Here is a 19984-nt window from a genome sequence, read left to right as displayed (position 1 = left end):
GCTTGCACTCCAAGTAGTCGGGATTGAGTAGCTATAAATTTCAGTACTCCCTCCGTTTTTGTATACAAGACCACGTCATATATTTATGCTTAATTTTGATTATTAATTTACCAACAAAATGTGAGCTATGTGCCACAAAAAACATGTCATTGGATGCACATTTCAAAGAACTTTCTGCTGATATATTTTTTGATGACATATAAGTATATAACCCATATTATGAACACCAAAATTACAAGTCAAAGTTTGACAAAAAAAACAAGAAGTGACCTTGTATACAAAAACAGAGGGAGTAGCATTTTTACCAACACTCACTGTCAGGTGGCCGGCTATTATTCATGCAGGCTTAGTCTGACAATTGGATACCAAGTAGCATATCTGTTGTGAATACCAATTTAAATTTCATTGCGATCTGGCATCTGTATAATTTTGCTCCTGTGAATCTATCAGTTCCACACAGAAGCAGGTTATTCCGTGTCTCCACGTTGGCTGACAGGTGTTTTACTAGTTCAGTGAAATCTTGGTGTTCATGGTTAATGGAACCGAATGGGTACATAGTCGAAGAAAATTATATAAACACAAAAGAATTTACATATATAGTGAACCAAAAGAGACCGGTAACCAGGATGTTACCAGCTATCTTGGCTCCAATACTCTCTCAAAATCCTATTACTTGATCCTTAGTATGTCCTCCTACCTCACGAAGTAAGTCTGTTTATTGAATCATATATTTTTGCCTCGATAGTATGCTCGTGGGATCTCCAAGGGCCTTATCTCCTAATCAAGTGAGCAGATTGTCGCAGCAGCGTCACTAAGGGGATGGAGGCTCTTGACATGCCTCCTGTCCTTTACAACCAGCCAAATAATGGAGCTGCCGCCTTAGATGCAGTATCTGTTAACAAGAAACAGAATCCAGTTACAGTACATATAATACTTCATACTCCCTCCGTTCCTAAATGAAGTCTTTTTAGACATTTCAAATGGACTACAACATACGGATGTATGTAGACATATTTTAGAGTGTAGATTCACTCATTTTGCTCCGTATGTAGTCACTTGTTGGAATCTCTAAAAAAGACTTATATTTGGGAACGGAGGGAGTACATAATAGGCTTTGGGAGTTCATTTAGGAATAAATTAACTATTGTTTCCTCTCATGGGAATACGAATGGGACTGTCCCATGGAATTTAGGCTTATTCAGGAAGAAAAACATGTGGGTACAATGATGATTAAAAGTAGCAGTCTGCTGTCAGAGAGAGAGAGAGAGAGAGAGAGAGAGATCAGTCAGGAAAATTGACAGCATGAGCTGGGCTGGTAAAGTAGATACCCATCTGGAAAGAGGTGTTCTAACACCAAATTAAATGAAAACCTTGTCGTAAATGCTCATGAATCACCAAAGGAGCACAGACATTGAGGACGAAAATACATAAAGACCAGTAAGACAGTAACCGGCTGATAACCACGTGGTTCCGAGTACTGACTTGCTGCAATAGTAGATCCGTTTTTTGTATCCTTACCCTTAATCTCATTTTCACCTATTCGCTTACGTTTCTTACTCACATATGTGCCCGTAACAGTTTGATACACAACTCAGCTCCTGAATTCATATGAAAACTTGCTATAACTTAGAATATCCATCTTATATGATGGCATGTAGACCAATGTCTGCATCTGTAGGAGTTAGCCGGCTCAAAGCGCAATGTGGCAAGATAAATTTAAATAAAAAGACATAAAAAAGATGCACCCAGAACCAAATTCATTTCAGGAAAACCAAAAGAAGTTAGAATAGGCTATGCAAGCTGTGGGCAATTCATGGACTCATGTAGCAGATTACCACTGCCTAAGACACCCCAAATACAACAGAAAGTCAAAACTTGCAATATATCACAGAGTCCCAGACTACCACACTCAATACAGGAAGTACATAAGATTAACTTCGTTAGTGTAAAGAGGATAAAAAAGATTCAGTTGCGCTTTCTATTTGTCTGTCGTTAATGGTGCTGGTTTCGGATACCTATCTCAGGTTTCCTACTGAGTATTAATAGGATACTGAATTACTGATTCATTTAGCACAAAGCTTGATATAATTTGCATTAGAGAAAATAAATTTAAAACATGTTGCTAAGGAGCAAGGTAAATAGAAACGTGAGATACTTGGGCTGAATCAACGCACCTCCTGTTTAAGAAGATCAGGAAGATTGTCTGTTGAAACATGACTCTGAAATTCAGCTTTCACGTTCTCATCTTTTATGCCAAGCCATGTGTTAGGCTGTAAAACCAGCAGTAGGACAGTTAGAACATCTGTGCTTGATGGATACTTGACAATCTTGCTCCTCAAGTTTGAATTGCATAAGCTTGTTTTTGATGAGGATGTTGGTAAAAGCAAATCAACACCCTGTTCATTCCCTTTAGATACCACGGTTCCTGAGATAACAGTCTTTAGTCCATCACCATTTGCTTCTATACATTTGATACATGTTTCTCGGCAGCAGAACCCATCTCTAGATACAAGGTTACCAGATAGGAATGCAGCTCCTTGGCAGCACACAGTGGCTGCAATCTCGGCAAGCGAATCTTCATCACTTGAAGATGAGCAACTACCACATAGCCCCTTGGGATATTGCAGTTCGTGGACTACTCTGAAAAGATCAGTATCACGGATTTGCTGTAATACTTTTTCCTGAAAATTAACAGAGTATATGGTGTGTTATGCAAGGGAGAAACAGTAACGGTAAATCAGCATCAGCAAAGCAAAAGGAAACTGACCTTCAAAAAAAGCCTTTCTTTCTCCTCTTTGCTCAAGCTTGATTCACCTTCCTCTTTTCTCCTAACTTCAATGACACATTTGATCAAATCTCCAGCATTAGCTGGGAGAGATTCCACTAGGCGGGACAGAAGTGTTGTAACATTGTCTAGATTCTCATCCTTCAGTAGATTGGGTACATCTTCCACACAATACTTTGCCATGCTTTTCCAACTTCCATGGCCGCAACTCTTCAAAAAATTGGAAGCAATGAGAAAAGGAGAATCGAAGATGTCAATTTGCATTTGATACAGCATAGCAATGGCATGTTACCACTGTGTAGAGCAATGAAGGAGCTGAACTGCGCCTTGATACAAGCATGAACCTATCAAATAAAGACAACACCATCATAAGGTGGCATGCAACACTGCAGTTTCATAACCTATTTTTGAATTTCCATAGGAAGAACTAGAACAACAGTTCAATTTTGCAGTCTATGTTTTCTCTAAATAAACAGGCAGGTCTACAGTCGGTTACCTGGAAAGATCTGAATGTACAGGAGATAAAACATGTGTAATGTGATGTCAAGGTCTACGACTCTACACAGACACATGATATAATGCAGCTAGCCAGCTAGTTGTAAGAACTACTCCCTCCGTTCCTAAATATATGTCTTTTTAGAGATTCCAATATGGACTACATACGAAGCAAAATGAGCGAATCTACACTCTAAACTATGTCTATATACATCCGTATGTAGTCCATGTTGAAATCTCTAAAAAAGACTTATATTTAGGAACGGAGGGAGTACTAAACTACAACTGGAGTAGCATTACATCAGAACCAAAATAATCAGGCACCTCAAGTAGCATTGAGTTAGAGCAAACACCCAGTCTTTCCCAATGAAGCATGTAGAGCTAATCAAGAAGGCAAAAAGGAAATGAACTAAACAATTGCAACTGAAGAAATCAAGATGCTCCCTGCAATAACATGGCTCAAGAACCTAATAAAAATGAAACTGCAGCCCATAGGGCAGGTTGCAAATTTTACTATCTATGATACCAAAGTACATAAAAATACCAACCATACAGAGCAGGTTTTCTTAAACCAAATATTAATTTTAGAACTATTAGTAAACCGCATGTCAATACAAGATCAAAGCAGCAGCGTGTATCCAGATAATCAATGAACAGTAGTGTAGCCTAAATGCAGCTGCTTAATCCCAAATCTCCTGTTTGACTACAAGGTAACAGGACAGCGAACTGAACTACATTCCAACAGCATCTTATACAGGAGTACAATGTTGACCAAGGAAACTGTGATAATAAGAGACAGAGAGATGGGTAATAGAAGGTACCCCCTGAGAAGCCCTGTTGCTTCATCAGTCGTGTTCATGGCATCCCAGAGAAGCGTCAATGGAACCCAATGAGGAGGGTATTTGAAGCGCGCGACATCCAAGATGAGCGCCATGTCCTTTTCGGCGTGATACCCGCCGATCGGTGAGAAATGGCCAGTCCCAGTCTGCAGCACCCCCGCACGCCGCATCAGACATTGTGTGTGATCCAGTAGCAGGGGGGAATTTTGGGGAATTGAGGAACAGAGAGAGGGTGTACCAACCTGCTTGAAGGGGCTCCTGTGGTAGGAGGAGATGAGGTGGCAGTCCTGGGAGGAGGCGCAGCGCGTGAGGTGGGCGCGGAAGTCGTGGATGGTGGTCTGGTCGGCGCGGAAGGACTGGACCCGGGCGCCGGCGCAGTGCGCGAGGCAGACGACCTTGCCGAAGGTGATGCCCTCGGCCTTGACCTTGTGGAGGGGCTCGCAGCAGTCGAGCATGGACTCGTCGAACCAGCGCCAGGGCCCCTTCCACGGCCGGCCGGGGTCGATGGCCAGCGCGTTGAGCACGACGGAGAGGGAGGCGAGGCCGCAGAAGGCCGGCTCCGACTGCGTCTGGAAGTAGGAGATGAGGTTGAAGAAGCCCTCCATGGTGCCGCCCTGCAGCGCCTCCGCGAACAGCCGCTTCCCCTCCGCCGACGCGAACTCCACCGCCGGCGGCGACGGCAGCACCCGCCGGTACAGCGACGCCACCTCCATCGCGCCGGCCGATCTGCTGCGAGTGTACGGACGGCTTCGGGGGATCTCGCCACCTGTCGGTCGGCCCGGCTCTCCTCGTTTTTATTCCTCTCCCTCCGCCCCTGAAATTCAATGGGATTTCAACCTGGGAGTCGTCGTCGGCGCCTCGCTGTCGACCGCCAGTTGTGCTGCTCCACTTCCCTAATTTCGATGCTTAAATTTCGCCCAAAGTTGACATTCTTTCCGTGGTATTTTCTTCTGGTAGCTGTCAATTTTCGTCGGAATTCGTACATATCCTGCGGCCGATTCTGGATTGCGGTTGCCGGCAAATGGATTTATAATATCCCTCCAATATTCGTACAAAATTCTGCACGCGACGTTGACTGAATGTGTGTCTACCGTGGCACCGAATTTCAAACACAAATGTGATCCACATGTCATGAAAAAAATGGACCGCGATAAATTTTGAACGTTCGGATTTTAAGCATTTCATCCGGAACGTTTTTTCACGACAATTTTAGTTGACGCGAGGTGGCAACTTTAGTTGTTAAGACATGACAACTTTGTCCCAATTCGTTTTCAGAAAATTGCCATGTTTAAAATCCGAACATTTAAGCCCGGCCCAAGCCCGGCTTAAATTCGTTTTTGTCCCAAGCCCGGCCCGACCAATGATCAGGTTTAGGCGTGAACTAAAGTTTTCATGAAAAACATTCGAGCTGTCATGCTTAAAATCCGAACATTCGCGATTTATCATTTCCGAAGAAAAATGACAAATTTAACCATGAATAGTAGCCAAAACCAAATTGTTGGGGATGAATAACCTTTTTTCCTAACTGTGTGAAACGAAATGGATCATGGCCTTTAATGGGGTTAATTGGACATTTGTTACACCCTAAATTCATTTTTATTACGTCGTCTAAAAAATCATTATTACTACTCGCAGTATGTGCCACATTCATCCCTAGTCTTTCGCAATAATTATGTCTTGATTATTTCTGAGGGGAAAAATAAAAAAGGCCATAATTAGTTACATTACATTTTCTTACAACAAAAGAGAGATAGGAGTACCAACATCACACCATAACGACCGATGAACATTAACAATAAGACAACTACCACCTTTGGCTATGGGTTTAAAAATATCCTGATCATGCCAAAAACCTTACAACCAATGACTTTGGTTGGCTCTTTTGTCAACACCTTAAGGGCTTGTTGGGTTTGATGGGGATTGAAGATGATTGAGGGGGACTAATATAAATCTGTTGCAGGTCAAAATCACTTTTGATCTCCTCCAATCTTCTTGGGAAGGTGATAATACGAACAAGCTCGAACATGAAAACGAAATGGAAGGGGAAGGAGTGGCAGGAAGTTGGAGGGAAGAAAGAAGAAAGTGTTAGAAAGGAGAGAGGGATTGGTGGAATAGTCGTTGTTGTGTTGCTTGAGTCTCATGGGCATATATATAGGAGTACATGGTCAACTTGGACAACTTGGAGTACAAGACAAGCTGGGACATATCCTAGTCTATCTCATATTTCCAAACTAAACACAATCCTCAACATCCTCCCGCGGTCACAACGGTAGCAACGCAGGCGGTGAGGCTGGAGAATAATCCGAAGGGAAGCCGACGGACACCCCCCCCCCTCCCCCACAGTCGTAAGGGGCGATGCATTGCGGAGTCGTGGCTGGAGTGGCAACCGACGAGGTTGCTCAAGCAAGGCGGTAGCCCTTTGTGCCGGTTGTCGATGTAGCCGAGAGCGTAGGTGGTGTAGCTGTAGTCGAGGTAGCCATGCGAAGAATGCCATGGTCGGTGTCGAGTCGGGGTCGCCGGTGTCAAGGTAGTCGTCGTGGAGCCGCGGAAGAAGAGCAGTGGTGGCGGCGGCCTAAGGAGGAGGCAGCGGCGGCTAGAGAAGGAGCGTGGCGGCGGTGCTCGAAGTAGACGATAATGAACCCGACAGCGTGACGAAGACCGGTGCGGGCGGTGACGTTCCCGCGCCAAGGGAGGTGGCGCGGCGCATATCACGTGGAAGTCAACACACGTGAACCGGTGGACCGCGGGTCGTAGCGTTACGGCCCGAAGGGGCGACGCACCGGCGGCGGGCAGGTCGGGGCGACAGCGAAGAAGGCCTCAGGACGGTTGCAGGGATCGCGTGCCACGTTCGCTACGGCCCGACGGGGCGACGCAGCGGCAGCGCGAGGGGCGGTGCAGTCTCGGGGACGGCCTGGAGCGGACGGCCCCGGTGCGGCGGTTGACCGCGGGCCGCGGCACTACGGCCCGAAGGGGCGACGCAGCGGCAGCGCGCGAGGTGGTGCAATCACGGGAATGGCCTCAGGGCGACGGCGGGGATCACATGCCGCGACACTACGACCCGAAGAAACGACGCAGCTGTGACGCAGATCAGTGCAGCCACGAGGAAAACCACGGGACGACGGCGCTGCGGTCCAAAGAAACAACGCAGGTACAACCCGTTGCTCGATCAACGAAGAGACGCGTTGTACTTAACGACGTCCGTGAAAATAAATCACGAGCACTCAGATGATCAATCCGCTAGGGGCCGGACTTGGCAGGAGCGGGTGCAGATGCGCAGCCCTTAGGTGCAATCTCGGGTGCCAACACAAGCACCTACATGCAACCGGCCTCGGCCAGGCTAGGCACACGTTGCCACGCGGGATGCACGGGCGATCAAGGCTTAAGCCGATGTAGCACATGCAAGGACGCGGGGCCACGCGGAGAATCGGCCAACGCCCAACGCTCGAGGAGGTAGCCAGAGTACATGTAGCGTGGGACGCGGGACAACGCGAGCAGCTGCCACGGCTGTGCGTTAAGTCCGTGCGACGACGGATCCAACCGAAGACGATGAAGTATACGCGTGTTGAAGATGACGAATGACGGTGGGCGATGTAAATCGATCATAGATCAGAAAACCAAAAAAATAGACGCCGATCAAAATGACCGGCAAGAGAGAAGAAAACCCGGATTAAAGGATCTGGAAAAAGACTCTGGGACCCTTACGGCTATGCTCCTTTGGAGCTTATGACGTGGGTAGCGGAAGCAGGGCGGGCCGCAATTATTTATTGTATTTATTGGGTTTTAAACCCTGAACCTTTTGGTTGTAAGTTTATGCACCTAACCAGATCTGAGGGCCGGACATTATACTTCAATAAGAAGGATGCATGCGGTCATCTTATTAAATCTATTTGATTACATGTAATAGCTCTCTTGCACGGTTCGAAAAGAAGAAGTATTACACTTTTGCTAATTCCTAGGCAGCAGAAGTTATTGCAATCTAAGTTGACTTTCTAACCCAAAGTCGCACCATATTTCACTTGTGCTTGCACGTTTCAGAAAAGGGCATGATTCATGCCATGTATATAGAACATGTTGTTCTATTTAAATTGTGATAATTTATGTCTGTTGATTTTAAATTTTAAACTTCTGTCAGGGTTTTGTGCCAACATTTTTAATCCTTCTTTCTTATATTTTGATCTGATCATTTTTAGGCCATCCTAGTCAACCCATCTGGGTTGCTGATAGATTTATAGTAGCACATATTATGAGCTGGTCCATTAAGAAAGTACTTTGACCAGTCAAGTAAACAGCCAACCTTCCTTTAAAAAGGTAAACATCCACTTTCCATAAAATCTACCTTCATTAGATGCAAATCACAAAGCTAACAACAAAGTGACTGAAACTTCAGTAATCTCAAGCAACTGTTCAATTGATAGGCCCCAGCCATCAAGGATTCAGACAGCCATATGACATACCAAGAGGGAGCTGCAGAGGTACTACTTGTACAAGTTGGAAGCAGAAGAACAGGAGCTAGTAAGAAATTTCAATAGTATTTCTGCCAAAATCATGAGGAAATTCGAAAAGAGAATGGAGATCGTCCTCATAGCAGCAGCACGACACTGCAAGTCTGCACTTTGATGATACACAATGTATAGATACACAAAATGGCAGCATTGCTAACTTTGCCCTTTGGTATGAACTTACAATATGTACAGCTCGTATAGTACAACATTACCCACTGAAAAGGAATGAGAACAAAATGTACAGCGAGTTGGAGAACTTGACTCAACAAATGATGGACAAACCACAATTGATATGGCATGCTCCAATCGCACAAAGCCAGAAGCCTGTGTTGACAAATGATAGATCTTCTGAACTCTGAACAGAAATAATATAGTTGCTTTTCCATCTGTCAGATATACAGATAATACACTCACGGTAACAATGCTGTTCCCAGCCTGACCTATCAAAAATACGGCAGCAGCAACACCGTAGCTCAGATGCAAAAATTAGTTGCTGATCTACCACAATCCAAATCCAACGCAATGTCAAACTGATCAGAGCAGTCAGTAAATTGAATTTGATCCCAATCAGCTGTGCTGGAACCATATTTAGAATGCAAGGTTGTTGTTCAGCTTAAAGTGAGAACTTTGTCACCCAATCTCCAAGTTGATTCCAGTGGTGCTTCATGTCGAGGTATCAGCCAAAGAGCCAAAACAAGCTCTGGGCCACTGGCTGCATAATACAGTTACAAGCTCAAGAAACTTCCAAAATGTCTCAATTATCTGTTCTGCACATACACTCTGGACAACGCGGATGTCTGAATATGCTCCTCGCAATTGGCCTCTCATGGACTTGCTTAGTTTGCTGTATGAGTTTGTTTACTCTTGTTTCAAATTCCTTCCACTCTATTGTGGCATTCTTCACAAGTATGCTGGCTAGGCGACGCTTGTTTGGTCTTAATGTGGGAAGGTCCCCACCACCATAGTACATGCGGTATCCTTGAACAAGAGAAGAGAACTGGCTGCCTGGGTCAGTCATAGCAAATGCATCAGCTGATGCACATGCAATAAAGTCCAGAGCTGCCAACTGCAAATGGCAAGAGAAAAAAGAAATTATTTCATCAAGTATAATTAGAATGCATAAGGTGCTTTTTTTCGAATTAAGGAGCAGAGCTCCCAATTAGAACACAGTTGTTCGTGCTGACCCTCGAAAACGAAAGGTTCCACTTCTTTATCATGCATGTGCAGACTTTCATTCAAAATTCTGATATTAGTAATATTCTTTATCATGTGTGCCACTCTAGTGGTTCGAATTTGAATTTCACACATAAGTCACCTTTAGTACGGAACTGGCAAAAGAAATACTTAAGCTGCCCACATGAGCCACCTTTGGAGTGGAGCACATACAATTAGAGCATTCCTGGTGTTGCACATGCAAACTTGTATACATTTCAATCAAATTGCAGGCTATATCTAAGGTCCATACCCATCCGAGGCTTAAGGCCTTCAAGAAGTGTCTTTGCTTATGAATGGTTTACATCCATGTCTAACAACACTTTGTTTGCATAATTTTCCACCTATATACGGAATCAAATAAAACATCTTATCAAAAATTACCTGCGATGAGAAGTTTCTGAATGGTTCAAGCTCCGATGGGGACAGAAGTGTTTCTTTAGTTACTAAAGCAGGATAAAGGCGACTTATGGCAGCCATCCTATGCCTCCCTCCATAAATTTCAGCACCTGCAATATATATACTAGTCCTGCGCTTGAAACCAATAGCAGCGAGCATAAGCACAGCTTCTTCAGGTGCAAGGGGGCATTTGCCTTCAGATCGCAAGAAAGCAGCAGAGGGCAACCTGAAACAATAGTTGGACTTTCAGAAACATATATTTTTTCTGAAAGGCAAAATATATTTGACTGGACAGCATTTGATTCGGATGGAACATTTTTCAACATTAGACATACAAAGAAGATCATTTCATTGTCATGAATGCCCAAACAGGGCATCAAAAAGTAACTGGAAATGGAAAGCATAGGATGGCATACATACTTTGTTGTCCTCTTGATTTCTGTCAGAGCAGGAAAATGAATTTGACGATACATCTCTAATTCCTCTTCCTCATCTTTCCCACCACCAAAGTAACACATTGAGTATGCAACCATATCAATCTCAAATCTGAGATGAACTGCTAGATATTTGGACGACTCGTTCCTGTTCCCACTAGGGATGGATTTCCCAGCAAAATGACCTAAAAGATTATCTTGCAAAGGCGACAGATGGGGCATGTGGCCTTGCAATCTCTCTACAAGTAATGCACCAGTTTCTTGTATTTTGTGTACAAAACGAAGAGCATGAAAGTTACATCTGCATCGCAATCTCTGTAGAACAGTTAGCACATATATAGTTAGAACATGCTTTCAAATTATCATTTCTCACTAACACAGTGAAATTCTAATGCTTTATCCATGTTTCATGTATGTAATTTTAATACGTGGCTAAATCAGGAACAGAGAAATAAGAAACCTGGCAAACGAACATAGTTATAGCTTCTTCATTGTATCTCTTATGGGTTGGAACTCGTGTCATAGCTCTGGTATGCGTTTTGTAAAAAATACACTGCCCACCACCAGTATTTATGCAACCTAGACTAACAATGTTTGAAGAGAACTCATGGTATTTAACACGCATATGGCTTTGCAGGTAAATGGAAACAAACAATAGAAAATGACAATACCTGAAGTTGAAAAGGTATCGGGTCAAAAGATAAGCGGTTGCCAAATCCTACAAAGTGGACAACTCTGTTCTTCAGTAAAATTGGTAGTATCTTTTTTACATATATACTTGGCTTTGACTCTTTCATGACATCTGTATCATTAACCTACAGAAGAATAAGAGTTGGGCAATACAGTATGAGCATCAAAACCATTTTTCCACCTCTAGAGCTTTCTGGAAATCAGAGATTACTTACAAGGCTACCAATTGCCTCCAAATCTAACGATTGCAACTCCAAAGGAAGCTCCTTCACAATCCGAATATCAGGTTTCAAATATTTGATAAAATAATCCTCCTGATATATATCTCGAAACTGGCTAAGATATTGAATTTAATTGTACTTTAGAACATAATAGAATTATTCAACCACTGACAGAAGCTATCAACACATAAGACTAAGATTAACTTATTTTGTAAGGAAATGTTGAAATATACCTTTTGTCCAGCCAAACATTACTGTACAAGAACTTTGGAATGACAAGAGTTGCGTTGAGCAACCGGGATATGGTAACGGCATTGCAGATCTGTTAGAAGATAAACCAGAATGCAGTTAAAATTAATGAAATAAGTTTGAATAGCAGTTAAGAAATCTAGAGCTTGAACTGTAGTTTCCTTCCAAGATTTTTTCTTCTAATTAGACCAGCAAAACTGAAAGATGTTTCAAATTACATAAGACAATAAAATGTTTACAATCCTCTTGCTCTAACTTGCTGTGAAGTGAGAGTCTTGTGGGATTCATGCTAATGATGTTTGTCATCCTTGGCCAAGCTTTGACATCATATTTATGGCAACCCTTTTTATAAAGAGGATACGGATTCAACACAGAACATAGTACATAGTCTGGATAAGTCATAACTTGCTTTAAAAATGAAATGCATTAAATTTATGACCCCTTAAAATGAAGTAAAGTGTGATATTGATTACAATTATTCAGGTAATGAACAACCCAGAGTCTCGTATGATGTTAGAACTCAAGTAAACCACCATCCTCCAATCCATCAAGGAACGAAGAAAACAGAGTCTTCTTCCCATAGTCTATTTGCATGTAACAACTGCAGACCTCTTCCACACTAAAACCTTGAGGACTAAATAGAGTGCATCTGATGTTACACAAGTTAGGACTACTCACTGCTACCCTTTGCTGGTTTATTCCACCATTTGCACTGATGATGATGTAACCATTGGTTCCCTCTGTAGTTAACAAACATGAGGCTAATTAAAACAACAGAGTGATAAATCATAAAACAAAAGGGGGGGGGGGATCATTGATACTGTGTGGGTATGTGCAAAACAGCAACAGTAATGTTTACCTGATGAACTGATATTGCCTGATGCTTCCCAATCCCTTTGGTCAGAGCAAGGTTTCCACAAAGTAGCATTTATTGGCTCTTTCCATAGGTCTTTGGGTTCTGGCCTATTATCTGCCTAGGTGATTAACAGTACACATTAAAAAAGAAAAGTTTTCATGAACATCCGAACCAACTTTGAACTTGAGATGAACACATAGTTGCATTTATGAATGCTTTGCTACCTCTGCCAAAGCATGGGCCGCCAAAGCGAGCAAGCGTGTGAGCATGACCGGGTGAGGCCTCTTCCCCTTTTCAGTAGCATTCACCTCTTCCTTGAAACATTTGAAAACACAAAATCATCCCTCGGTAATGTTATATTATATCCAACAGCATACATGTTTATCTTTATACAAAAAAAAGAAGATAGCTTTCATTCCCTCAAGCAAGATGCACCTTACATGGCATCCCATAATGACATTGTCCGTAAAAACAATAATGTATGCCAGTAATGGAAATAAGGAGGGTGTATTGACTAGTCCTGGGATTATAGTACCCCCGGTGCTCCCAAGCAGAGAGAAATCCTCTAACAGTCATGAAAATTTCTGAAAATAACGAAATATCAACATTAACACAGCATGCACCTGCAATAACATAAAAATTCAAACCCAAATTTGGCCTACACATTGATAAACGGAAAGGACGAATTCTGCTGTGAATAATGTCTGATCCAAATCAGGTGAGTAATAGCCCACAGAGTCAGACAATACTGACAGCAGGATTGTTTTTTTTTCCTTCTCGATGTGTAGTTCGAATTTAGATTTGAAATTTCTGACATGGTAGGCGCATATCATGAAAATGCTGTCCTTTTTCTCCATAAATTTCCATGACCTCAAGAGAGTGGGTTTCTGAGCTCAATGGTACTAAAGCAAGTTGACGGATAGTAGATGTACAACTACGAAGTATTTGTCGAAGAACACAACATTAATTTTGAAGCTTATGAAATAGTAGCTCAACATCGCGACACACTGCATTTTGCTATTTTGCACTCTTTCAAGTCCGCCGGCTAAAAACCCTCTTAACCAAAAAGCCAGGTTGCGGAATGTAGCACCGAGCCATGTTCTCCGTCCCCTAGAAGCAAGCATAACCCGAGGACCTAAGCCGGATCAAAGCCAGGAAGCACTCAAAGAGAAGCACCGGCATTACCAGGGTGGAGAGCGAGGAGTTGGTCGCGCGGGGCGGGTTGCGGCGGAGGCGGAAGCGCGGGCGCGTGGCGGGGTCCTGGAGGTGGGAGAACATCCACCAGTTCATGAGGAAGAAGAAGGCGACCAGGGCGCCCCAGCAGAGCAGCCCGCGCGGGCGGCGCCACGCCCTGCGCCGCCGCCGAGCCCGCAGCACGGAGGCGGCCGGGGAGCTCGCAGAGGCCGGCGGCGGGAGCAGCGGCGGCGGCGACGCCGCCTCCGGCATCGCGGGCGGCGGCCGGATTTGGATCTCGGGCGCGCGCGCGGGGAGGCAGGGGATTTGGTGGGAGTGGGAATCGAGCGAGCTGCGTGGGTGGGAGTGGGATGATCGGCGTGGGTTTAGCGGAGTGCGGCTGCGATTGAATGCGAGCTTAGTTTAATTGATTGATTGATGGAAAGTGTGTTGCACGCTGGAGTTGTGTGCAGATCGGAGGAGGGAGGGATGGGTTAAAAAGTTCGTTAGCTGTAAGCGTGGCACCGAAGGAAGGAAGCTGTGCGGACGGACACGTGAGGTGAGCGTGCTTCTTCCTCCTTTTCTTTTTCTTTATTTTGAAAAGGATCAAATCTACTATAAAGATTCATCGGAAGTATAAAGCACCTCAAACATAATAAAAATTACATCGAGTGACCACGGAGCGACCATTGCCGCCGCCTAAACGAGCCATCGACGCGTCGTTGTCGCCGCTCCCATACCAGAGCCGGCCAGACCTTGTCGATGACAGTCGAGAAGTCTTCATGCACGTGCCCCTAAGGACCAGCGCCCTAGAGCCGCAGTCATCGTCTTTGAATCCTTGAATAGATCTAAAGAACCTGACAGCAAATATCGTTGTTGCGTACACTCAACGAGAAAACCCTAACCTTGTCGCCCCAAGAAGCTGACAGGAATGTACGCCGGAGCTCCATCTAATCCATCCTAACGAACGAACTTGAGAAGGATCGGAGCTCAGAAGACTGACTCGAAGAAGGAGCGCCGCCATCCGTCCAAACGCCGCCCCTATGAGGACTAAAACCCTACCTATCTACTAGCAGGAGCCGGGACACCAGGAATCTCCTCCCCGCCACCGGCCGCCGGAGTGGCAGGCGGAGGGGAGGCAATCCACGGATCGGCGGCGGAGATCGATGGGAGGAAGGCTTTCCCAAAATGCCTTGGGAGAGAGGAAAGAAAAGTGTTGTCGTATGTGCTACATATATGAATTCAAAGTTAGGGATGGTTCTTCTGGGCTAGGCTTCTAAAATAAAATTTTAGGTTAGGCTTAGAATATGTTGGGGAGCGGGCAGCTTATTTTCACAGCCAGTCCTAAGCCTCAAAAGAATTGGCAGGCTTCTGAAAATAAAATTTTATGTTTGACTTCTAGAATAAATTTGGGAGGGGCAGCTTATTTTTACAGTCGGTCGAAAGCTCCAAAAGAATTGGTAAACTTCTAAAAATAAAATTTATGTTGGGTTTTTAGAATAATCTCGGGAGGGGCATATTATTTTCACAGCACCCAAAAGAACTGGCCCTTAATTTTCCTCAAAAAATCAGAGTTAATACTAGCGCATTTGGTACATAAACTTGTACTCATGGGACAAAATCATACAAGAACTAAAAACATAGAAAAGTAGCCCTTTAACACTAATGCGGATTTAATTTCCTACAAATTGCTCCCATGGTGACACTTGGCATGCCACATCGGCTTGCGGCATGCACCCCTCTCTCGGTAAATTCTGAGAAAATCTCCCAACGGTGTACCGGTTTTACTTTAGAAGGTTCCTAGGTAGCACTACCCAAATCCTTGGCACGCGGCTTCAGATTCCCCAATTCCCCTTTTCAAAATCTCTAGCCGCGCGTGACGATGTCAACGCTGCCAACCTCGTATGCCCTCACAGTTGGCAGCAGGCCGTTGTACCGTGTCGTAGACATGAAGGGCTCCATGACGGGCTAGAAGCAGGAAGAAAGCAATGGTGTAGGGATAGCGTCCTCTTCAAGCCAGGTTCGCCTGCTTGTCGATTGTGACCTCGGCAGTGTTGACAGGGGCAAAGGACGATGAGCCATGGGCGAAGATCATTAGCAAGGCGCATTATATGGGTGTTGATTTCTAGAAGTTGTGGTTTTTCTATTTAATGTTAGAACTTGTTTGGTCTATCTATTTGGTATTTGGGCAATGAAGAACTATGAAATTGTAGGGGATAAAAACCCTCACTAAATTTGAATGGGGGATACTGTCGTGGTTCTAACTCTGACAGTGATGTAGAGGGGTATGTATGGAGAGGCTAGATCTTAGCTATGGAGGAGTTGTAAGCACACGAGGATTACGGGTTCAGGCCCTTCTCGGAGGAAGTAACAGCCCTACGTCTCGGTGCCCGGAGGCGGTCGACTGAATTATGTGTGTATGAATAACAGGGGTGCCAACCCTTGATACTGAGGAGGGGTGGCTTATATAGAGTTCGTCAGGCCCCTCCAGCCCTCAGTAATGCAAGGTTTAAAGTACATTAAGACTGGGGGTTACTGGTAACGCCCCTAATAAAGTGCTATGATGACCATAAAAGCTACTTAATGACCGACCATTTGCGTGCAGGGTGACTTTAGACCTCCTGACAGTCGAGTGGTTGGAATTTGGTCGAGTGATTGCTTCGTGGTCGAGTGTCTTGAATCTGTCGAGTGGGATACCTCCAAGTCGATTGAAAGGTGACTTCTTCTAAGGATGTCCTTGGGTAGGGTACTTAGGACAGGTCCATGCCCCTATCCTAGGTACATAGCTTCATCATTAGCCCCCGAATGGATCGAGGTTCGAGTGGGGAAGGAGTTGGGGATCTTTCCGACTAGTTCTTCATGTTATATGAACGTCTTGTTTTGGATCAATTGTCACGGATGACGTCGTCAACTTCTTTCAGTCACCTTGATCCATTCTTGGCCTCTTGTCGAGTGAATTTCTTTACTTGTGAAGTTCCGAGTGACGGTGTGAAAGGGATCTTCTATTTGACGAGTTGTTCTGCGGCCCGCGGATTTTGCGGGATTTGAATTTCGGGAAGCGCGCGGGACGGGGGCGGCCGCAGTAATCGGATGGGATAGGACGGAAGCTCCTCGATCCCCGCGCCACCTTTTTCGGCACGTACCGCGCGCGCGCCTGTTGCGGGATTTGACGGGATTGCCTGGGCCTACCAGTCAGCCACTCGGAAGCGACCTCTTATAAGCTGCCGGCTCGGGACCCCCGAATAGTGCGCCTTCACTTTTCCCCCTTCCTTCACAAGATCCTCCGCCACCTCCGCTCCCACCTTGGTGCCGTAGGTCTGTTCGAGCTTCGCCGGCGACGATGGTGAAGGAGAAGACGTCGGCTCTAGAGCGCGCGAAGAAGGCGGCGGTGCAGGGGAAGGGGAAGAAGTCCGCTCGGGGCGGATCTTCCTCGAGGACTGCTCTGCCCAAGGATTGGATCCAGGGCAACTGGATGCCGTCGGTGATTCGGTAGGATGATCTCGATGATCTGGTCGAGGGGGGATTCATTCCCCACGAATCTGCGCGCCTCCCGGGGAAAGAAGTCGAACCCCAGCCTCTTGATGGTGAGTGCGTCCTCCTTGCCACCCATATCGATCGTGGATTCTCTCTGCCTCCTCATCCTTTTTTCGGAGCTTCTTGAACTTCTTCGGAGCGCAACTCCATCACTTTACTCCCAATTCTATTGTGTATCTTGCTGCTTTCGTTTCCTTGTGTGAAAACTTCTTGGGTTGCCGCCCCCATTAGGGACTCTTCAAGCACATCTTCACTTGCCGCTCTCAGTCGGTCAAGAAGGCCAAGTCGAGTGACGAACGGGCGCAGGTGATCCAGCTGTGCGGGGGCCTGGCGATCCAGATGAGAGGAAAAAGTTCCTTTCCGTCTATCACTTTTCCTGAGTCAGTCCGTGGGTGGCAGTCGACTTGGTTTTACTGTAAAGATCAGGTGACCCCAGGACAGTCGACTGGGCTTCCCCCCTTTTCTCTGAATCGAGCACAAAAACCTGCCTCTCTAAAAGTGACGCCGGAGGAAAAGGCGCAAGTCAAGGTATTGGTCGGTCGAGTGGTTCAGCTTGTCCGCGAGGGTGTGACTGGCATGGACTTGTTGGAAGTCTTTCTTCGGAGGCGCATCCAACCGCTTCAGGCTCGTGACCACCCGATGTGGCTGTACTCGGGTCTCGAAGACACCACTCGGATTCACCCAGAGGAGGTCACTGACGAGATGTTGGAAGGGTGGCTGTCGAGTATCACAGGGAACAAGGACAACCCCCGAGGAGCCAGGAGGATTCCTCCACTCGACCAAACATAAGAAGTGGACAAGGTCTGACCTTGCGTTTCCGACTGTGATCTTGCTTTCTTTATTTGTTCTTTTTGGATCAGTTGATTGACTTTTGTCTCGTTTGTTGTCCTCTAGGCCACTACTGAGATGTACTCGACACCCAATGGAGCACAGGAGTAGGCCGAGGAAGGAGAGGCGAGCGGAGGCGAAAGTGGAGATGAGGGAGAAGAGTGGGAATCTGACGGCGAAGGAGAGGGGGATGACGACGACGACTCCAGTGAAGAGGAGGAGGAAGAAGTCGAACCTCCCTGCTCGGAACGGCGATCCAAGCTTACACACGATCCTGCGCGGGAACGTGGTAAGGCGACTGTCCCTATTGGGTAGTCATCGAAGCGCCCTCGGACCTCATCTCCAGCGCCGACAGAAAAAGCTCCCAAGCACCCACGTGCGACGCCGTCCAAGCCGCCCAAGGCTCTGCCCAAGATGAAGATGACTGTCCCCACCATTTCTGGGTAATAGTAGAATTTGTTTTCCTTTGTCGAACGTGATGGACTCTTGGTCGACTCATTGAATAAGCTGACTGACTTTCGAAATTTGCAGTGCTGCCACCTCGGAGATCTCCGCCAAGGACGATGATCAAGAGATGGAAGACGCTGTTACCTCCAACCCCGGTACGATTACTGATGCTCTGCTTTTAGTCGACTGACGATTTCTTATAATTCCGGTCGATTGGATTTTTCTTGTAGCTCCTCCTCATGTCATTGACCTCCCTGATGATGACGACGAAGTGCCGCTGAGGGCGCGAAGGAACAGGAGGGCGCTGGCTGGCAAGACCCCACAAACTACTCCGGCGCCTGAGGCCGTAGTCCGGGAGGGTGGTGATACCACTCGGGTTTCTGTGACCATCGCTGAACCTCTGACGAGTGTCCGGCCTTCGACGTCGACTGCAAATCCGCCTTCGCTTTTTGCCACACACCACGTCCCTGAGGACCAAGTGGGTGCCGCTAAAGAGGCTATACGCCAGGCGGGGATCATGATGGAGCAAGTGAAGGTGGTTCGGGAAGCCAGCCAAGCAGCTTATGACGCGAGCTCAGCTCTTCAGAGCAACGTCCAGGTCAGTCGATTCACCGCTTGTTCTGTTAGGATATGCTATCTGAAGAATCTCTTTTCCGAAGATCTTTATATCTGTACGCCCACTGGGTGTGCCTATTAATCTTTTTGACGAGTGGGGGCACGCTAAGTGCACCCACTGGGTGTAGTCCCCGAGACTACGGTGGACTGCTGGCAGTCGACTGTAGTCTTTATATTGTATTGCTTTAGCTGAACTTCTTCACTCGGTCTGGTCAGGCCATGTCGAATGGAACTGTACACGGTCGGCTGCGGGCAGTCGATTTTTTTTGGTCGAACCAGTGGGGGCATGCTGAGTGCACCCACTGGGTGTAGTCCCCGAGACTACTGTCGAATGTTTTTGATTTGGCTGTAGTCTTAGAAACGCCATCATTGTCTCTTGGTTACTCGGAAGCAACTTATCTTGGATGTCTGTCGACTGATTTTTTTGCAGAAATCCTGCGAACTTGTGGCTCGCTACACTGAGTTGGAGAACAAACAGATCCAGCTGAACCTTGACTTGAAGCTTGCTCAGGAGAACTTGCAGAAGGCGAGGGATGAAGCAAAAGGTATGGCTGGTGAGCTTTTGTCGACTGTCCTTTCTTTCTGGTCGTCCTCGATGTTGATCTCACTTGCTGTTTCGCAGACAAAATGGAGGAGGCTCTGAAGAAGAAGGATCAAGACCTTGCCGAAGCGCAGAAGGAGGCCCTGAACAAAACGAAGCTTGCT

General features: G+C 46.0%; 2 protein-coding genes across 3 annotated transcripts; both read right to left on the bottom strand.

The window, feature by feature from the left end:
* Positions 1-499: 499 nt before the first annotated feature.
* LOC125520077 (glutathione gamma-glutamylcysteinyltransferase 1) lies at positions 500-4986 on the bottom strand. The gene is made up of 6 exons (XM_048684876.1): positions 4362-4986; positions 4102-4265; positions 3078-3129; positions 2768-2995; positions 2175-2681; positions 500-892 (listed from the first exon to the last, which is right to left on the bottom strand). The coding sequence occupies exons 1-6, from the start codon at positions 4830-4832 to the stop codon at positions 812-814; spliced, it is 1503 nt and encodes a 500-aa protein (XP_048540833.1). The 5' UTR covers positions 4833-4986; the 3' UTR covers positions 500-811.
* Positions 4987-8673: 3687 nt separating this feature from the next.
* LOC125520295 (O-fucosyltransferase 15-like) lies at positions 8674-14358 on the bottom strand. 2 transcript variants are annotated; one of them, XM_048685180.1, is made up of 10 exons: positions 13868-14358; positions 12907-12996; positions 12686-12800; positions 12505-12566; positions 11811-11899; positions 11572-11692; positions 11338-11481; positions 10653-10981; positions 10218-10458; positions 8674-9687 (listed from the first exon to the last, which is right to left on the bottom strand). In XM_048685180.1, exons 1-10 carry the CDS (start codon positions 14126-14128, stop codon positions 9376-9378), a joined length of 1764 nt encoding a protein of 587 aa, XP_048541137.1. In that variant the 5' UTR covers positions 14129-14358; the 3' UTR covers positions 8674-9375. The 2 variants fall into 2 exon arrangements, with proteins under 2 accessions (XP_048541137.1, XP_048541138.1); XM_048685181.1 differs by having other exon boundaries at positions 12907-12992; positions 13868-13992.
* Positions 14359-19984: the final 5626 nt, after the last annotated feature.

The sequence above is a fragment of the Triticum urartu genome, chromosome 7, assembly GCF_003073215.2.
Source record: "Triticum urartu cultivar G1812 chromosome 7, Tu2.1, whole genome shotgun sequence".
Lineage (NCBI taxonomy): Eukaryota > Viridiplantae > Streptophyta > Magnoliopsida > Poales > Poaceae > Triticum > Triticum urartu.
Note: the sequence above shows the minus strand (reverse complement) of the source record. Positions and strands in the feature narration are given on the sequence as shown.

Excerpts from the sequence above, each read along its gene's own strand:
- LOC125520295 (XM_048685180.1), bottom strand. The coding sequence starts at position 14,128 with ATGCCGGAGGCGGCGTCGCCGCCGCCGCTGCTCCCGCCGCCGGCCTCT. Across the intron at positions 12,801-12,906 it reads CGGCCCATGCTTTGGCAGAG|GCAGATAATAGGCCAGAACC; the intron begins GTAGCAAAGCAT and ends TTAATCACCTAG. Across the intron at positions 11,693-11,810 it reads AATGTTTGGCTGGACAAAAG|CCAGTTTCGAGATATATATC; the intron begins GTATATTTCAAC and ends TCAATATCTTAG.
- LOC125520077 (XM_048684876.1), bottom strand. The coding sequence starts at position 4,832 with ATGGAGGTGGCGTCGCTGTACCGGCGGGTGCTGCCGTCGCCGCCGGCG. Across the intron at positions 4,266-4,361 it reads ACAGGAGCCCCTTCAAGCAG|ACTGGGACTGGCCATTTCTC; the intron begins GTTGGTACACCC and ends GGGGTGCTGCAG. Across the intron at positions 3,130-4,101 it reads GCAACAGGGCTTCTCAGGGG|GTTCATGCTTGTATCAAGGC; the intron begins GTACCTTCTATT and ends TTTATTTGATAG.